This window comes from Eubalaena glacialis, chromosome 6 (genome assembly GCF_028564815.1).
Source record: "Eubalaena glacialis isolate mEubGla1 chromosome 6, mEubGla1.1.hap2.+ XY, whole genome shotgun sequence".
Taxonomy (NCBI): Eukaryota; Metazoa; Chordata; class Mammalia; order Artiodactyla; family Balaenidae; genus Eubalaena; species Eubalaena glacialis.
In genome coordinates this window covers 83,525,014-83,542,243 of record NC_083721.1, presented here as the reverse complement: position 1 = coordinate 83,542,243, position 17,230 = coordinate 83,525,014, and the positions used below count along the sequence as shown (strand labels likewise).

The 17,230-nt window shown below is 43.5% G+C and overlaps 1 protein-coding gene across 4 annotated transcripts in view; it reads left to right on the top strand.

Annotated features, from left to right (window-relative positions):
• The window catches only part of VPS8 (VPS8 subunit of CORVET complex), a 295,388-nt gene that overhangs the window by 276,107 nt on the left and 2,051 nt on the right, over window positions 1–17,230 (top strand). For all 4 annotated transcript variants that reach the window (XM_061194394.1, XM_061194392.1, XM_061194393.1 and 1 more), the window contains one exon: window positions 15,242–15,322. In XM_061194394.1, coding sequence (XP_061050377.1) covers window positions 15,242–15,322 — 81 coding nt within the window. The remainder of the gene's footprint in view (window positions 1–15,241; window positions 15,323–17,230) is intronic.

Genomic DNA, 17,230 nt, shown 5'->3' with positions numbered 1-17,230 from the left:
CCCTACCCTCAGAGGAGAGCTTTGTCATAATTGCTACCCCACAGTGGCATCCATCAAGATAATGGTTTGACTTTCTTCTTAAGTAGACCACAATCAGTTAGATAATCAAAGGGTAGCAAGCCTTTAATTACATATATGAATTCCCTGTTTTAATTTTTTTTAACAAGACAAAGGGGTATTTCTGACTAACAGAAAATGCCACACCACTAAGAGCTTTCTTTGTGAGTGTTCTTCCCATAAAAGTAAATCTTTCTGGATTCTTTTAGATTTTCCTTTCCTGACAGAAAGAAAAAGCAAGATTGGAGGAACCACGATATACCATGTAGCAAAATGCAAGTTTGCGTAGGACAGTGCCCTCAGGAAGGAATGAGGTTGGGGGTCCCAGCCTAGTTGTCATTTGCCTCATTTCCTGGTACTTTCATTTTTCATTTCTAGTTATAATGGTCCTGGTCTGTGTCCTGACATATCCGGATAATGCCCACTCTAGATAATGCCTCCATTACATGGGGATGGCAACACCCAGCAATTATTTTTTCATCTGTTTGGGAGTTTGAGCTTCCCATTACACCAAGATGACCAACCCTTTGTAATAATAGTAATAATAATCCCTGTTAAGATAATAGGCAAGTTTTCATGAATTTAACCAAGGAACTACATTAGTTATTTAAAAGTTCAAACTACATTCTGCAGTTGCCTAATCCATTTTTTTTTTAATCCTTTCTTTTAGGCATAATGAGAGTCAGTTTTTGCCACCATGGATTTTCCCCAGGTTGTTGCCTTTCAAAGCAGGTTAGGCAAGGAGTAGCCAAGCATAGACAGGGTATACAGGTATCAGAGACTTTAAACCAATTGGGGGGCATTTCTTTTTGTGAGGGAGCAAAATGGGTGGACAACCAAAAAAAAAAAATACTGTGTCCCTTGTATAGTGACACAGAATTAGTGGCACTGACCTCATGGATGGCCCCAAGGATCCTGACAGGTACTTGGGCAGATGCCCTGTCAGCCCCCAGCACACTGGGCAGCTCAGGTTGTCCTCGGGAGTCCCTAGTACCTCACACACTTGTAGCACCTTATGTTGCTAACGTGGGTAGTGGGCTTAGGGTTAGACCTATTATCAGGAGCTGCCCTGTCGCTTACAAATTGTATTTTAACATGTCTGAACCTCAGTTTCCTCCCATGTAAATTAGAGACAATCAAATCTACCTGTTGGGTTAATATACACATCAAACACGAAAGTAGTAGAATAAGGCCAGAGACTTAAATAGATGACAGGAAACGTTTTCTCCATTTCCTTCTCCTCCCCTTCTTCCCTCCCCTCCACTCCCCTCACAAGAGCCTTGTGAGGTAGGCTATGCAGGTATCTTCTGTTTTGTAGATGAGATAACTGACATCAAGTGTATCAACACAACTAATTAGTGTCAGCCAAGTTCAGAGTTTTTTCTGTGGTGGCAGAAAACATTCATGACCTGGTGTGTGCACAAAACTGTCTTCTCACCATGTGTGAGGTCTCTCACTGCAAGAGTTTAGCTTGGTCCTTAGCACCATTGGCTTTCATGGGGCTTCTGCAGCCCAGCCTTCCAAGATGCACTTTTAGGCCTGACACTAACAGCTGTAGAGGATATTCATCGGATCTGCTGTCTCTGTCTCCTGGGCTTTTTGTTGAGACCTCATAGGCCTGATAGGATGAGTTTCTTTAACTAAAAAGCAGAATCGTGAAGGATCCCCTGAAGGAGGTGAGAGGCCATCAGTGTTTCAAGAGCATGGCTCAGATATTGACCCCAGCTAGTCCTAGTGTGCTCCCCCCTCCTTTTTTAAATTTTTATTGGAGTAAAGTTGATTTACAATGTTGTGTTAGTTTCAGGTGTACAGCAAAGTGAATCAGTTATACATATACATATATCCACTCTTTTTTAGATTCCTTTCCCATATAGGCCATTACAGAGTATTGAGTAGAGTTCCCTGTGCTATACAGTAGGTCTTTATTAGTTATCTATTTTATATATAGTAGCATGTATATGTCAATCCCAGTCTGCCAATATATCCCTCCCACCCCCTTATCCCCTGGTAACCATAAGTTTGTTTTCTATTATGTTTGTGACTCTACTTCTGTTTTGTAAATAAGTTCATTTGTACCCTTTTTTTTAGATTCCACATATAAGTGATATCGTGTGATATTTGTCTTTCTGTGTCTGACTTAACTTCACTCAGTATAATAATCTCTAGGTCCATCCATGTTGCTGCAAATGGCATTATTTTGTTCTTTGCTATGGTTCCATTGTATATATGTACCACATCTTCTTTATCCATTCCTCTGTTGATGGACATTTCAGTTACTTCCATGTCCTGGCTAATATAAATAGTGCTGCAATGAACATTGGGGTGCATGTATCTTTTCGAATTATGGTTTGCTCCAGGTATGTGCTCAGTAGTGGGATTGCTGGGTCATATGGTAGTTCTATTTTTAGTTTTTTAGGGAACCTCCATACTGTTCTCCATAGTGGCTGTATCAATTTACATTCCCACCGACAGTGCAGGAGGGTTCCCTTTTCTCCACACCCTCTCCAGCATTTGTTTGTAGCTATTTTGATGATGGCCATTTTGACTAGTGTGAGGCGATACACATTTGATTTGCATTTCTCTAATAAATAGTGATGTTAAGCATCTTTTCATGTGCTTTTTGGCCATCTGTATGTCTTCTTTGGAGAAATGTCTACTTAGGTCTTCTGCCCATTTTTTGATTGGGTTGTTTTTTGATATTGAGCTGCATGAGCTGTTTGTACCTAGTGTGCTCCTGACATAGCCTTCTGAGTCCCTTGAAAGTGACTTTCTGTCAGGCTTTTTCCAGACCGATACCAAGAGCATGGCAAGTAGAAGAAACCTCTGGGACTGGACTGCCCAAGTTCACATCTGGGCTCTGCCACCAGCCAGAGTGACCTTGGGCACGTCCTGCACCCAGGACCTTAGGTCCTTCAAAGGTAAAATGAGGATAACAAAAGAACCAACTTCATGGGGTGTTGGTGATGGTTCGATGAGGTGAGATAATACGCGTTCAGGGCTTGGAGCACGCTGGCACACAGTAATCACTTGCTTAGTAACTGTTAGCTGCTGCAGTGGTGGTGGTTATTCCTTTTCACACCTTAGAAGACTTAAACCAGCATTTTCTTCCTCTGCTGTGAAAAGTCAACTGTGCTCTTTCTTTTTAATTGTGGTTTTGAAGGTCTTGGTTTTTTATGGATATTTTCAGTCAGCCTTTCACATTTCCACCTCCAACCTCAAATACTCTTCCCTTATAGCTGGTTCTAAGTGAAATCTCCTTAAGAGATGTTCTGCCAGGTGTTTCCCTCCTCTCTCCAGTCAGCTTAGCAATGTACCTGCTTATTTTATTATTTCTTCACCTGATTCATTATTAGCTTTGAGCTAATTGAGAGTTTTGAGGCATTGGGAAATGAGGGTGTGTGAGGGGCCAGGTTCTGTGTGAAAGCAAACTGAGCCGTGGGTGGGACTTTTAGGAAAGGTGTTTTCTGTTTGCAGGTGGGGAAGGAAGTATGGCTTCACTCTTACCTCTGAAGTCAGAGTTTCATTTTAGGCAAAAGTGTTAAATATTAAGGACCTCTAGTTTGAAACAGCTTAGGTGGTGGCAAAAGTCTGACTCTATTAGAAAGAGAAGGATTTGGTGGTGAGGCCGGGGCAGGTGGGAGCAGGTGGGCAATACCGTTCTCATTCCGTTCATTCTGCTCCATCTGTGCCCCCATCCCCGCCAGCCAGTTACAGAGCTGCCAGTAGAAGGCTCCTGGAGTGCGTGCAGACAAATACTCGTGTTGCAGAATTAGACTAGGTTCCCCTGTCATTTGCTCGTGTGGGAAGACAACAGGAAGGGAAATGTTGGGATTTTGATTTCAGGACCTTGTTCGTTGTGGAGAATAAGCCACGAACAAGCAGAGCTTAGTCTTCTGTGACTGTCCCTGTCTGCGTGTGTGACTCGGAAGGCTCTGTATCCAGAATCCCTAGTGTTATTATCCATATTCCTAGGAACCCAGCCTTCAGGGTGGCAGGGATCATAGTTGCTTCCTGTATCACGCTTGATGTGCCGGTTACGAGGCCCGTGGATCCTGAAAACCCTGGTTTGTTTTCTTCCTTGCAACGAATGTAATTACAGCTCTCACTTCCACCACGTCTGGGAGTCACTGAGCTTTTTGAGTCACTATGTCAGCCCAGCATCCCTCTCCCTGCGGCTCTCCCAGATCATCAGAGCCTCATTTTCCCCCGGATTTACTTTAATGCTGAGTGTTAACAAGGTCACTTCCAGGGTTGTCATTGCTTCTTCCTCTAATGTTCAGCTGCAGTTTAATTTTCAGCTCTTATCACTGGACTTCATTACATGGGAAGAAAGAAATTTGCTCTAGCAGATAGTATCAAGTATGTTTTTCTTTCTCTTACAATTGGAAAATCACTCCTGATCAGTTCTGTGCTAGTGGGTTAGATGGTCTAGGTAGGGTGCTTTATGTGTAAGGATTTGCCAAACTGAGACTATGTTCAAATTTTCTTGCTCCCACTTTTGTGCGTGACACTGATTTGGCAAATCAGTTTCTCTGTACAGCATCTTAGGCTGAATCTACTGTTTCTCTTCAGGGCTATCATGGGTCTTTGTGACAGTGTCTGTAGTTGGTTGCCCTAGTTTGCTTCTGATGATGCAATAAAATCCATGATTAGCTTCAGTAAACACCACTAGCTTACTTGAATCTTTCGTGCCCTAAATGCCTGTTGTCTCATGGCGCCCACATCTCCCCCGGATGGTAGAGTGTGGCCTGTGGTGGCACTGTCCTTCAATAAATTGGAACACAGACCCAGCGGAGCAATGCAACCTGCTCTGCTTACACAGGGAGCTATGACCGGATGAGCGCTCAAGTCTCCAGCTTCTCAGCCCAGTGCTCTTCCTTCCAGGTGCTTCCGCAGGGAGCAGAGATAACACAGGCACAATAGTCGCGGCCGACTGCTGACCATCAAATAGGTGTCAGGACCATACGTCATCTCTGATCCTCACAGGTCTGCAGAGTAGTGTTTTACAACTAAAGAAGCTGAGAGAAGCTAAAAAACTTGGCCAGAGCCACTCACTAGTCATCATAGAATTCAGGTAGAGCCCAGGTCTGTGCAAGCCACGCCCTGTGTTCCCCTTCCTGCATTGCAGGCGGTTTAGAAACACCCCAGTGACTGTAAGAAGTAGAAAATCTGCTCGCCCTTCCCATCCCTTCAGCAGATAATTATCAGCAGATAATTATTTCACAGCTGTTCTGTGCCAGGCACAGTGCTGGGTGCCGTGAGCGAGAGACGGCGCCCTGTCCTTGGAGCACTCCTTTCTCGAAGCTTTCCCTCCACTGTTCCTTCTCTCTCTCCTGCAACATCCACCCCTCCCTCTGTTGCCAGGCCAGTCTTGTCTGCACTGTGCTCTGACGTCTCCTTTCTTTCCATTTTTGGTGGCCACGTTAGGACTAGGTACACACGACCAGTATCGTGTGTAGACTGGTAACACTTATTGAGGACTTACTGAGTCTTGGGTGTTTACTGCATGCTCCACGTGCATTACCTTCTTAATCTTCTCAGACACACACACACACCCCCCCTAGCTCAGAGTGAATAGGTAACTTGCCAATGATTGTAGTGCCAGTGATTGGTGACGCAGGTTGTGGGCTCAGGCAGGCAGGCTCTAGAGCCCAGGCTTTTGTCTACCAGCTGCCGCAGTATCACGGGCACTTGGAAAGCAGGCTTAGGTCATGTGGGACCGAGGGCCCTGCACAGGATGTGCCAGAGCAACAACAGAAAGAGGCTTTTAACCAAAAGTCCCACTGGTTTGGTAAATTTCCATTCCTTCTTACAAGGGTTGGTATCTTCTGACATTTGAAAAATAATACTTTCCCCAAAAGTGAATTAAATAGGATGAAATAGATATTTCACTGAGATACAGGATAAACATGCCAGAAATCACAAAGAATCTTTTTACAAAGTCCAAGTTCTTGGAAAAAGGAAGACAAATGCCAGTGATTTCACACTGGGCCAAGAGAGCAAATTGCTGCCTGCTCTTGTTCCTAAAATGGACAGTGAAGAGTAAAGCAGGATATGGGATGTTCAGCAAATGTTTGTTGAACATTTGCTGGCTGTAGAGCACTGGGAATAAAGGATGAATAAGATAAAGTTCTGATATTTAAGGAGTTCACAGGCTAACGGGGAGACAGGTAAACAGATAATTACACTATAGCACAACAATGCAGTTGTGGACGGGCCATGTGGCAGCTAATCTACTGACAGGACGGGATCGGGGCGCTCGGGGAGAGGGCTGGAGCTGAGCCTTCCTAAGTATTTACTCTCATGTGTGCAAGAGTGTAATCTGGACCCAAAAATGTTGTAATTTCAGGGACCTTTTGATGGTATATGTAGATAATGTGAGAGCGTGTTTCAAACAAGGCTGCCCTGGCAAATATGCTGTATATGGTTATTATACCTCAGTAACCTCTCAAGCTTTGCTTATCAGCTCTGGAGAGGGTGATCTTTTTGTGGGGTTTTTAATGTCCCAAAATCTGTGAGACATTTAAGCTCCTCTTGATTTACTCATCTTTATATCCCAGGCACTGATATAGCAGAGGTCCCAGAAATATCTGTTGAACAACAGAACTGGATCCCCATTTGTGAGGCCTGGAGGTGAGTGGGCCGGACCCTGCATAGGGCGGGGCATAAAACCGCTAAACTGGCCTTCTCTGGACAAGCTGCCTGCCCAGGGCCCTGTCCCTTCCCCCATTCTCACCCCGCCTCACTGCTGGAACCCTCAACCCAAGGAGAAGAGTACAGAAATCCTCACCTTAGTGATGTATTAGTCATTCCCTGAATGCTTCCTTTTTTTAAATATTCCGTCTTGTTCCAGGAAGGATTTTAAGACAGGTAAGCATCGACTGGGTCCTAGGCACGTCTACAAATAGCTCTGCTGTTTTACCTCAGATGACTTGTATTCAGATAGTTTTCCACAGAGACAGCACCGCCTGGCCAAGAATAGGGCATCTCTGTCCTGCAGCACCTTTGCTTCCAGAGGGTCCCAGGGCAGCCCCAGCAGTGGCTCCTTTGTTCAGTATCTGGTTGTCCAGGATGATGGCTTGTGTTATAAGAAAGGTCCTGTCACCTTCAGTTATTTCACACCCGTGGAACCACCACGTTTTTCAATTTCTGAAGGATGTCGTTGTTGGAAAACCCCTTCCCTGGGTATCTCCAAGGAGTTTAAGGGCCTAGAGGGGGAATATGATGATGACAAGCCCAGAACTCAGTGCAACCCTGCACACGTATCTGGACATGTCATGTTTGAAATTATGGATCTGCGTGTGTGTATGTGTTTGTGTGCACACTTACCTATTTGTTACTCCAGCTTTTCTCCCAGGAGAGGGGGACTAGGGTTTTATAAGGTAGAGGTCCTGGTTATGACTCTTACTGGATTGTGAATTTTTGATTTGTGTTGGGCAAGTCTCCTAGCCTTCCTTTCCTCAATTTGCACAATCCCGTTCACTTATGTAGTAGAGTAGGTGTAGGATTCAGTAGGATTGCAATTCAGTAGGATTCAAAATAAACCATATGGCAGAAACATTCTTATTAAATTTTCTTATTATACCCAAGGGTTTCTAAGATGCATTGGAACTCATTGAAAGTTGAATACAACATACCTAATCGGGACACTTAGAAAAAGAGAAATGCTGGTTGATTGGTTGATTTGGTACAGTCGAATCAGAAGAAGGCAAATGCCCATAAGCTGAGAGTGTCCTGCTCCCATTAGGACGCAGTGAGGACAGAAAGTCCAGCTGTGCTGGGCTGTTCTAGGTACAGATTAGCGCTGTGCTCCTCCAAGTGTCACCCGGGAGCATGTGAGAAACACTGAATCTCAGACCCCACCCCAGACCTTCTAACCAGAATCTGCATTTTAACAAGATCTTTCTGCGATTCTTATGCACGTGAAAGAAATCGCTTGGAGAAGCGCTGGATCAGAAAACATGGGTTGGACTATCATTTGAGACTCCTGCACTTTCTGCCTCAGTGAGCAAACTTCCAGGGGCTACAGCCATTTATTCTGTGCCTGGAATAGACTCATCTGCTGTGTAATGCTTCCTGGGGATGAAAGCATGATTCTATTTTTAACAGTAGCATTTTCTACTTTTTTTTTTTTTTTAATTTTATTAGAGTATAGTTGATTTACAGTGTTGTGTTAGTTTCAAGTATACAGCAAAGTGATTCAGTTATACATATACGTATATTCATTCTTTTTCAGATTCTTTTCCATATAGGTTATTACAGAACATTGAGTAGAGTTCCCTGTGCTGTACAGTAGGTCCTTGTTTATTGTCTATTTTATATTATAGTAGTATATATATGTTAATCCAAAACTCCCAATCTATCCCTCCCCCCAACATTTCCCCGTTGGTAACCATAAGTTTGTTTTCAAAATCTCTGAGTCTGTTTTGTAAATAAGTTCATTTGTATCACTTTTGAAAATTAGGTTCTACATATGAGTGATATCATATATTTGTCTTTCTCTGTATATTTGTCTTTCTCTGTCTGACTTACTTCACTTAGAGATTACTGAGTCCATCCATGTTGCTGCAAATGTCATTATTTCATTCTGTTTTATGGCTGAGTAATATTCTATTGTATATATGTACCACATCATCTTTATCCATTCCTCTGTCAATGGACATTTACGTTGCTTCCACGTCTTGGCTATTGTAAATAGTGTTGCAGTGAACATTGGGGTGCATGTATCTTTTCGAATTATGGATTTCTCTGGATATTACGCCCAGGAGTAGGATTGCTGGATCATATGGTAGCTCTATTTTTAGTTTTTTAAGGAACCTCCATACTGTTCTCCATAGTGGCCGTATCAATTTACATTCCCCCTAACAGTGCAAGATGGTTCCCTTTTCTCCACACCCTCTCTAGAATTTATTGTTTGTAGACTTTTTGATGATGGCCCTTCTGACCAGTGTGAGGTGACACCTCATTGTAGTTCTGATTTGCATTTCTCTAATAATTAGTGATGTTGAGCATCTTTTCATGTGCTTTTTGGCCATCTGTATGTCTTCTTTGGAGAAATGTCTATTTAGATCTGCCCATTTTTTTACCGGGTTGTTTGTTTTTTTGATATAGAGTTGCATGAGCTGTTTGTATATTTGGGAGATTAATCCCTTGTCAGTCGCTTTGTTTGCAAATATTTTCTCCAATTCTGTGGGTTTTCTTTTCATTTTGTTTATGGTTTCCTTTGCTGTGCAAAAGCTTTGAAGTTTCATTAGGTCCCATTTTTTTATTTTTGTTTTTATTTTCATTATTCTAGGAGGTGGATCAAAAAAGATCTTGCTGTGATTTATGTCAAAGTATGTTCTCCCTATGTTTTCCTCTAAGAGTTTTATAGTATCCAGCCTTACATTTGTCTTTATTCCATTTTGAGTTTATTTTTGTGTATGGTGTTAGAGAATGTTCTAATTTCATTCTTTTACATGTGGCTGTCCAGTTTTCCCAGCACCACTTACTGAAGAGACTGTCTTTTGCCCATTATATATTCTTGCCTCCTTTGTCGTAGATTAATTGACCATAGGTGCATGGGTTTACTTCTGGGCTTTCTATCCTGTTCCATTGATCTGTATTTCTGTTTTTGTGCCAGTACCATACTGTTTTGATTGCTGTAGCTTTGTAGTATAGACTGAAGTCAGGGAGCCTGATTCCTCCAGCTCCATTTTTCTTTTTCATGTTTGCTTTGGCAGTCCGGGGTCTTTTTTGTTTCCGTACAAATTTAAAATTTTTTTGTTCTAGTTCTGTGAAAAATGCCATTAGTAATTTGATCAGGATTGCATTGAATCTTTAGATTGCCTTGGCTGGTGTAGTCATTTTCACACTATTGATTCTTCCAATCCAAGAACATGGTGTATCTTTCCATCTGTTTGTGTCATCTTTGATTTCTTTCATCAGTGTCTTATAGTTTCAGAGTACAGGTCTTTTGCCTCCTTAGGCAGGTTTATTCCTAGGAATTTTATTCTTTTTGATGTGATGGTAAATGGGAGTGTTTCCTTAATTTCTCTTTCTGATCTTTCATTGTTAGTGTATAGGTATGCAAGAGATTTCTGTATATTAATTTTGTATCCTGCAACTTTACTGAATTCACTGATGAGTAGTTTTCTGGTAGCGTCTTTAGGAGTTTCTACATATAGTACCATGTCATCTGCAAACAGTGACAGTTTTATTTCTTCTTTTCCAATTTGGATTTCTTTTATTTCTTTTTCTTCTCTGATTGCCATGGCTAGGACTTCCAAAACTATGTTGAATAAAAGTGGTGAGGGTGGACATCCTTGTCTTGTTCCTGATCTTAGAGGGAATGCTTTCAGCTTTTCACTGTTGAGAATGATGTTAGTTGTGGGTTTGTCATATGCATTTTCTACTTCTGATCTGACTTGACCTTTGCTTTCCCAAAATGATTTGAGTTGGCTTCCAAAATACAACCAATTGGATGAAAAAATGAGGAAATCTAGATTTTAAAAAACTGTATGCCTATGGAAACTAATATAAAACCAGATTATAATAGCACACATAAATGTTTGCCACCAAGTCTTGTGCAGCTGCTAGACTTATGTAGCTGACCACTTAAGTTTTGAGTTCCCTAGTGACAGAAACAAAAAAGAAAACACAATTAGTAGCAAGTCTACACAACTAGTAACCGTGTCCAACAGTTTTTCTCAGCAGAGGGTCTGATGGGAATTTCTTCAGTGGATCATCACAAGTAGCCTGTACATCTGCATTTTCATAACAAGTACAGTAGTACATTTCATGAGATTTTTTTCTTACATTATCCCTTCAAGGCAAAGGGCTGTTTTATAGAAGTGTTTCTGTAAGGAGAGACCTTTTCTTGCTCTTGTTGCTTTGTCATCTTCCACCTTCACCTTTACAACCTCCTTGTTAATTAACCTGCCTTAACAGCCCCAGCCCCTGCGGACTTACCTAGTCCACTCCTGACGCCATTCCACTTGGACCCTCCTTGTTAAACCACATCACGGAGTAACCAGGGAATAAACAGAGGTAAGATCAGGGCAGCTTGGTCCCTTGTCATATGGACTGTGGCGCTGGCAGGCCCCACAGCTGAGGTTTTGAATGGCCAGTGAAAGGCAGGTGTCATCCTTGTCCTTAACTTGTCCTGCTCCCCCGTTCATGCCAGTAGTACTGAAGGGATTTGGAAAATCGGGGGAGGACCAGTGTTAAGTCTCTCAAAGGTATTTATATATTTTCTCTTTTTGCTTGTTTGAGCTTGGTTTGCAGTATTTCTCAAACCTTCTGATCATCTTTAGCTTGGAACTCCCCTGTGCGTCTTACTTAGTATCTATTGGAAGTGTGATACTCCACACACGTTCTAAGAATAGGATAGTTTTTGTACCAAATTATATTGAGAAGAAGTGTTTCTTAAAGTGTCAAGGCAAGTTTAAACATTCTCAGATTAGAGGATGATCCCTCCATGTGTCTGGCAGACCCAGAGGTGTGAGTCTAGAATGAAAAGCAGGACCCCTATGGTCCTTCCTTTTCTCTTTCTGGCTGCCCTGCTTGGGATTCCCATCAGGCCATCCTCAGCAATTCCCACATCACTGAGAGCATCAGGAAGAACTGAGGCAGCTGTGTCCTGGGCTGGTCTCTGGGGCATCATCGTGGGATTCCAGAAGCCCAGGAGCTGTGAGCCTCCTTATTGACAGCTGCTCTCTTGATCTTGAAGCAGATCCTTTCACAAAGAAGAAGCTGTGAAGTCATTTCACAATCATTAGCATGATTCATTCAGGGGTAGTGCTTATTTCCATTCTCTCTTAGTGCTTAGTAGGCTTTTTCCCCCTAAGGGTGGTGAAAATTTTGAAGAAAAGAAGCAAAGTCATTCCTGGAACACAAGTTTACATAACCTCTTAAAGTTGTAATGCTGTGTAAACTTCAAATCTTTGGGGGGTGGGGGAGAATGAACACGGCAGAACCTTCCTCCTAGAGTGGTTGTGAGGGTTTAATGAGGTCATCCACGGAAAACATGTAGCACACAGGGCTCGGCATGTAGGAAACGCTCAGTACATAGTAACTGTTCTGAGTGATGTTATTTGCTCTGTGCCTCCCCTGTTCCTGAACTTCTTCCACATCCTGGATGCAGGCAATTGTTTATATCACTGTTTTGGTGGCCATTCCTGCCAGGACTTTCTTATATACAGAACGAGTCTCCAGACCACCTTTTGCAGCTCCCTTCAGTCCCAGAACCCTCGCTCAGCCCTCAGGGATGGGTGCCAGTGTCAACAACACCTTCATCACTGAAACACACCATCGTTTAACTGAGGGTGCTCTAAATTGTGGTGATAAAAACCAGCATAATTTTTCACAAAACTCGAACAAAAAAATTTCACAATTTGTATGGAAACACAAAAGACCCCGAATAGCCAAAGCAATCTTGAGAAAGAAAAACGGAGCTGGAGGAATCAGGCTCCCTGACTTCAGACTATACTACAAAGCTACAGTAATCAAGACAGTATGGTACTGGCACAAAAACAGAAATATAGATCAATGGAACAGGATAGAAAGCCCAGAGATAAACTCACGCACATATGGTCACCTTATCTTTCTTTGATAAGGGAGACAAGAATATACAGTGGAGGGCTTCCCTGGTGGTGCAGTGGTTGAGAATCTGCCTGCCAATGCAGGGGACACGGGTTCGAGCCCTGGTCTGGGAAGATCCCACATGCCGCGGAGCAACTAGGCCCGTGAGCCACAACTACTGAGCCTGCGCGTCTGGAGCTTGTGCTCCGCAACAAGAGAGGCCACGACAGAGGCCCACACACCGCGACGAAGAGTGGCCCCCGCTCGCCGCAACTAGAGAAAGCCCTCACACAAAAACGAAGACCCAACACAGCCAAAAAGAAAGAAAGAAGCTTTCATTTAAAAAAAAAAAAAAAAAAGAATATACAATGGAGAAAAGACAGTCTCTTCAATAAGTGGTGCTGGGAAAACTGGACAGGTACATGTAAAAGTATGAAATTAGAACACTCCCTAACACCATACACAAAAATAAACTCAAAATGGATTAAAGACCTAAATGTAAGGCCAGACACTATCAAACTCTTACAGGAAAACATAGGCAGAACACTCTATGACATAAATCACAGCAAGATCCTTTTTGACCCACCTCCTAGAAAAATGGAAATAAAAACAAAAATAAACAAATGGGACCTAATGAAACTTAAAAGCTTTTGCACAGCAAAGGAAACCATAAACAAAACGAAAAGGCAACCCTCAAAATGGGAGAAAATATTTGCAAATGAAGCAACTGACAAAGGATTAATCTCCAAAATTTACAAGCAGCTCATGCAGCTCAATATCAAAAAAACAAACAACCCAATCCAAAAATGGGCAGAAGACCTAAACAGACATTTCTCCAAAGAAGATATACAGATAGCCAACAGACACATGAAAGAATGCTCAACATCATTAATCATTAGAGAAATGCAAATCAAAACTACAATGAGATATCATCTCACACCAGTCAGAATGGCCATCATCAAAAAATCTACAAACAATAAATGCTGGAGAGGGTGTGGAGAAAAGGGAACCCTCTTGCACTGTTGGTGGGAATGTAAATTGATACAGCCACTATGGAGAACAGTATGGAGGTTCCTTAAAAAACTAAAAATAGAACTATCATACAACCCAGCAATCCCACTACTGGGCATATACCCTGAGAAAACCATAATTCAAAAAGAGTCATGTACCAAAGTGTTCATTGCAGCTCTATTTACAATAGCCAGGACATGGAAGCAACCTAAGTGTCCATCAACAGATGAATGGATAAAGAAGGTGTGGCACATATATACAGTGGAATATTACTCGGCCATAAAAAGAAACGAAATTGAGTTATTTGTAGTGAGGTGGATGGACCTAGAGTCTGTCATGCAGAGTGAAGTAAGTCAGAAAGAGAAAAACAAATACCGTATGCTAACACATATATATGGAATCTAAGAAAAAAAAATGGTCATGAAGAACCTAGGGGCAAGACGGGAATAAAGACGCAGACCTACTAGAGAATGGACTTGAGGATATGGGGAGGGGGAAGGGTAAGCTGTGACAAAGTGAGAGAGTGGCATGGACATATATACACTACCAAATGTAAAATAGATAGCTAGTGGGAAGCAGCCGCATAGCACAGGGAGATCAGCTCGGTGCTTTGTGACCACCTAGAGGGGTGGGATAGGGAGGGTGGGAGGGAGGGAGACGCAAGAGGGAAGAGATATGGGAACATATGTATATGTATAACTGATTCACTTTGTTATAAAGCAGAAACTAACACACCACTGTAAAGCAATTATACTCCAATAAAGATGTTAAAAAAAAACAAAAAAACAAAAAAACCCCCAGCATATACTGAGCCTTTATGGGGTGGGGGCAGGCAGGTAAAAGACACTTTAAATACGGATCTCATCTAATTTAATGTTCAGTAACCTCATAAGGAAGCATTATCCTGCCTCACAAGTCAGAGCAGGAACTTGCCTAATGTCACGTAGCAGGTTGGTGTCAGAACTGGTATTCCGGTTCACCTCTGACTCCAAAGCCTATGGCGGCCTCTGCCAGGATCCCATTTCTTCCTCTAGCTGTGAGTTGGATCGGATCCGCTGAGAGTAGGACCACAGTGTTGGGCTCAGTAACCAGTGGAACAAAGGGAGACTGCTGGAGAAGCAAGTTAGACTTCCCCTCTCCCAAAAGCAGACTAAAATCTCAGCCCCTTAGGTGGCTACCAGCTTTATAATGAGGCAGGGAAATGACATGCTTTTTCACGTATAACGTATCTCCACCGGCAGCACAAAGAAGGGGCATCTTTGCTGGCCGTATTCAGTGCTGGGGGTGCCAGGCTGGGTGCAGCTAATTATTCTGCAGAGTAAAGGCCAAGAGGGACCAAGAAGCCCCAGGGGAAGCTCGTTTTTAAGTATGGAGAATCTGGAGACCACATGGGAAGGGGCCGTAGGGAGGTTGTCGGCCTGGAGCTGGCACCAAGGGCGTGAGGAGGCACACCCATTTCTAATTCATGTTCGGTAAAATATCTTATCAGTTGCTGGTACCATGGATTTTCTTCATAGGAGTGAAGGAAGCACTGCATCCTGTTGCACCGCTGACCAAATACAGAGGCTGCCCATGGGTGTTATTATTAACCTTATTGTTTTTGATTTCTCAGGCAACCTCAGAACCTGTTCTGGATCCACAGCAGATCCAAGCATTTGATCAGCTTTGCCATCTCTACCGAGGAAGTTCTAGGGTAATGTTGGTGTGGTTGTTTACATTTTTATTTCCCTATTTATAATTAGTGTTTTGGTAACACAGTGTCCTCAGGTCCTCACTCCAGCCTCGTCCTTAGTCTGTAAGGTGCCCTGGCATCCCTGTTATGGCTATGTGGAGCCCTGACCCCAGGGAGCACTCAGAACTTGGCAAAGGATGCAGAGGCAGTGGAAAGATATCTGTCCCTTACCTGCCATGGGCTGTGGGGACACAGAAGGGCATCTGTGTTTGTACTGCCTCCAGAGAGAGCAGGCATAAGCCTAATCCCTCATCTGGGAGCCTTTGTTTATACTGATGACTGCCAAATCTGCCCTAAGCCCCAGACTCTGCTGGACATCTGCACAGGTTGAATTTGTTTTGGCCATGAAAGATAAATGCTAAATTGTAGTGGCTTAACCAAAATAGAATTGTAAATATGGGCATCCCAGGGCATCTTCCACGAATCTCTCTCCAGATTTCTTCTACTTTGTGGCTCTGCCATCTCTAACATATGGCTTATATTTGCATGATTCAGCATGGTTGCCCCAGCTCAAACCATCACATCTGCATTCCTGCTAGCGAGGTGGAGAAAAAGGAGGAAGACCATAAGCCCTCTATTTAAGGATAGTTCCTAGAAACTGTATACACCGCTTCCACTTACCTCCTTTGTCTGGAACTTAGACATGTGACCACACCTAACTGCAGTGGAGACTGGGGGCATTGGTCTTGATTCCAAAAGGCCATGGGCTAAAACTACTGGAATCCTGTTACTGTAGAAGAGTACAGATTTAGAGGGCTACAGCAGTCATGCCACAACATCAGTCTGGGGGCCCCACAGGCACTTCAGAAGTGCACTTATTAACTTTTCCAACCCGCTCTTCCTTGCCCGTGCCTGTCTCTGGGTGTCATCCTCTGTCATCAGGTCACCCAAAGCAGTCACCTGCTGGCACCCTGAGCTCATCCCTCCCACCCCACCCACTCAGTAGGGAGCTCTCCTGTCTCTTTCCCCCCTTTCCTTCCATCTCACAGAGGTCACTGCAGGTCTTCCGTCCCTTCTCCAGGCTGCTGCTTGGGCACCATCTCCAAACCCAGAAGTCCTGTTACCCCTTGCTTACAGCACTTTCCTGGCTCTCCATCACCTGAAGTGGAGTCCAAACTCTACCACCTCCTCCATGCCCCAAGTCACACCTAAATTCTAGCCAGGCCAGATTTGTTCCGTAAGCTTTTCTTGGGCTTTCACAGACTGCCTATGTGCTGTTTTTTATGCCTGGGCTCCCTTTGCTCACTCCCCACACACCTGCTAGGTTGCTGGCGGCCCAGAGGAAAAATGGTGTTCCCTCTTTGAGAGCTGGTCTGGGCAGGGTCTTTTATTCCAGGAAGTTTACTGAACTGGCATCACTTCCAGCCAGGCTCTGCCCCAGGAGTTGGGTTTCTGGGCCTTCTATTCTAAGGAAGTTCTGCTGCTTTAAACTGTTGAGCCACTATTCACGACTCATCAATTTCTAGAACACTAAGTTACAGAAGTAGAACACAAAAATATCTTTTTCCTTGGAAAACAAAATATCTTTTGTGATTGATCTACTTCAGTGTCAATGTGAAAGAACTTTGGGTTTACGTAGCATCTGTCACCTGTCCTGTTATAGCATCGTACATAACAGTCCTTGCAGAGAACTCCACATGCTGATGGGAAGCTGAGAGGGTTACAGAAGACAGAAAGTGGCACAGGTGGGGCTTGTGCAGAGCGAGGGACACCACTCTGTAACCTGCTCAGGCAGCAGTGGAAGTCCCTGCAGGGAGCCACCTCCTGCGTGTCCTGGGCCAGCTAAGGAGTTTGCAGTCGGAGCTTTCGAGCCTGTGTTAGGAATTGTGCATTGAACCATAGCCGTGTGTTGGAACCAGGACCAGGCGC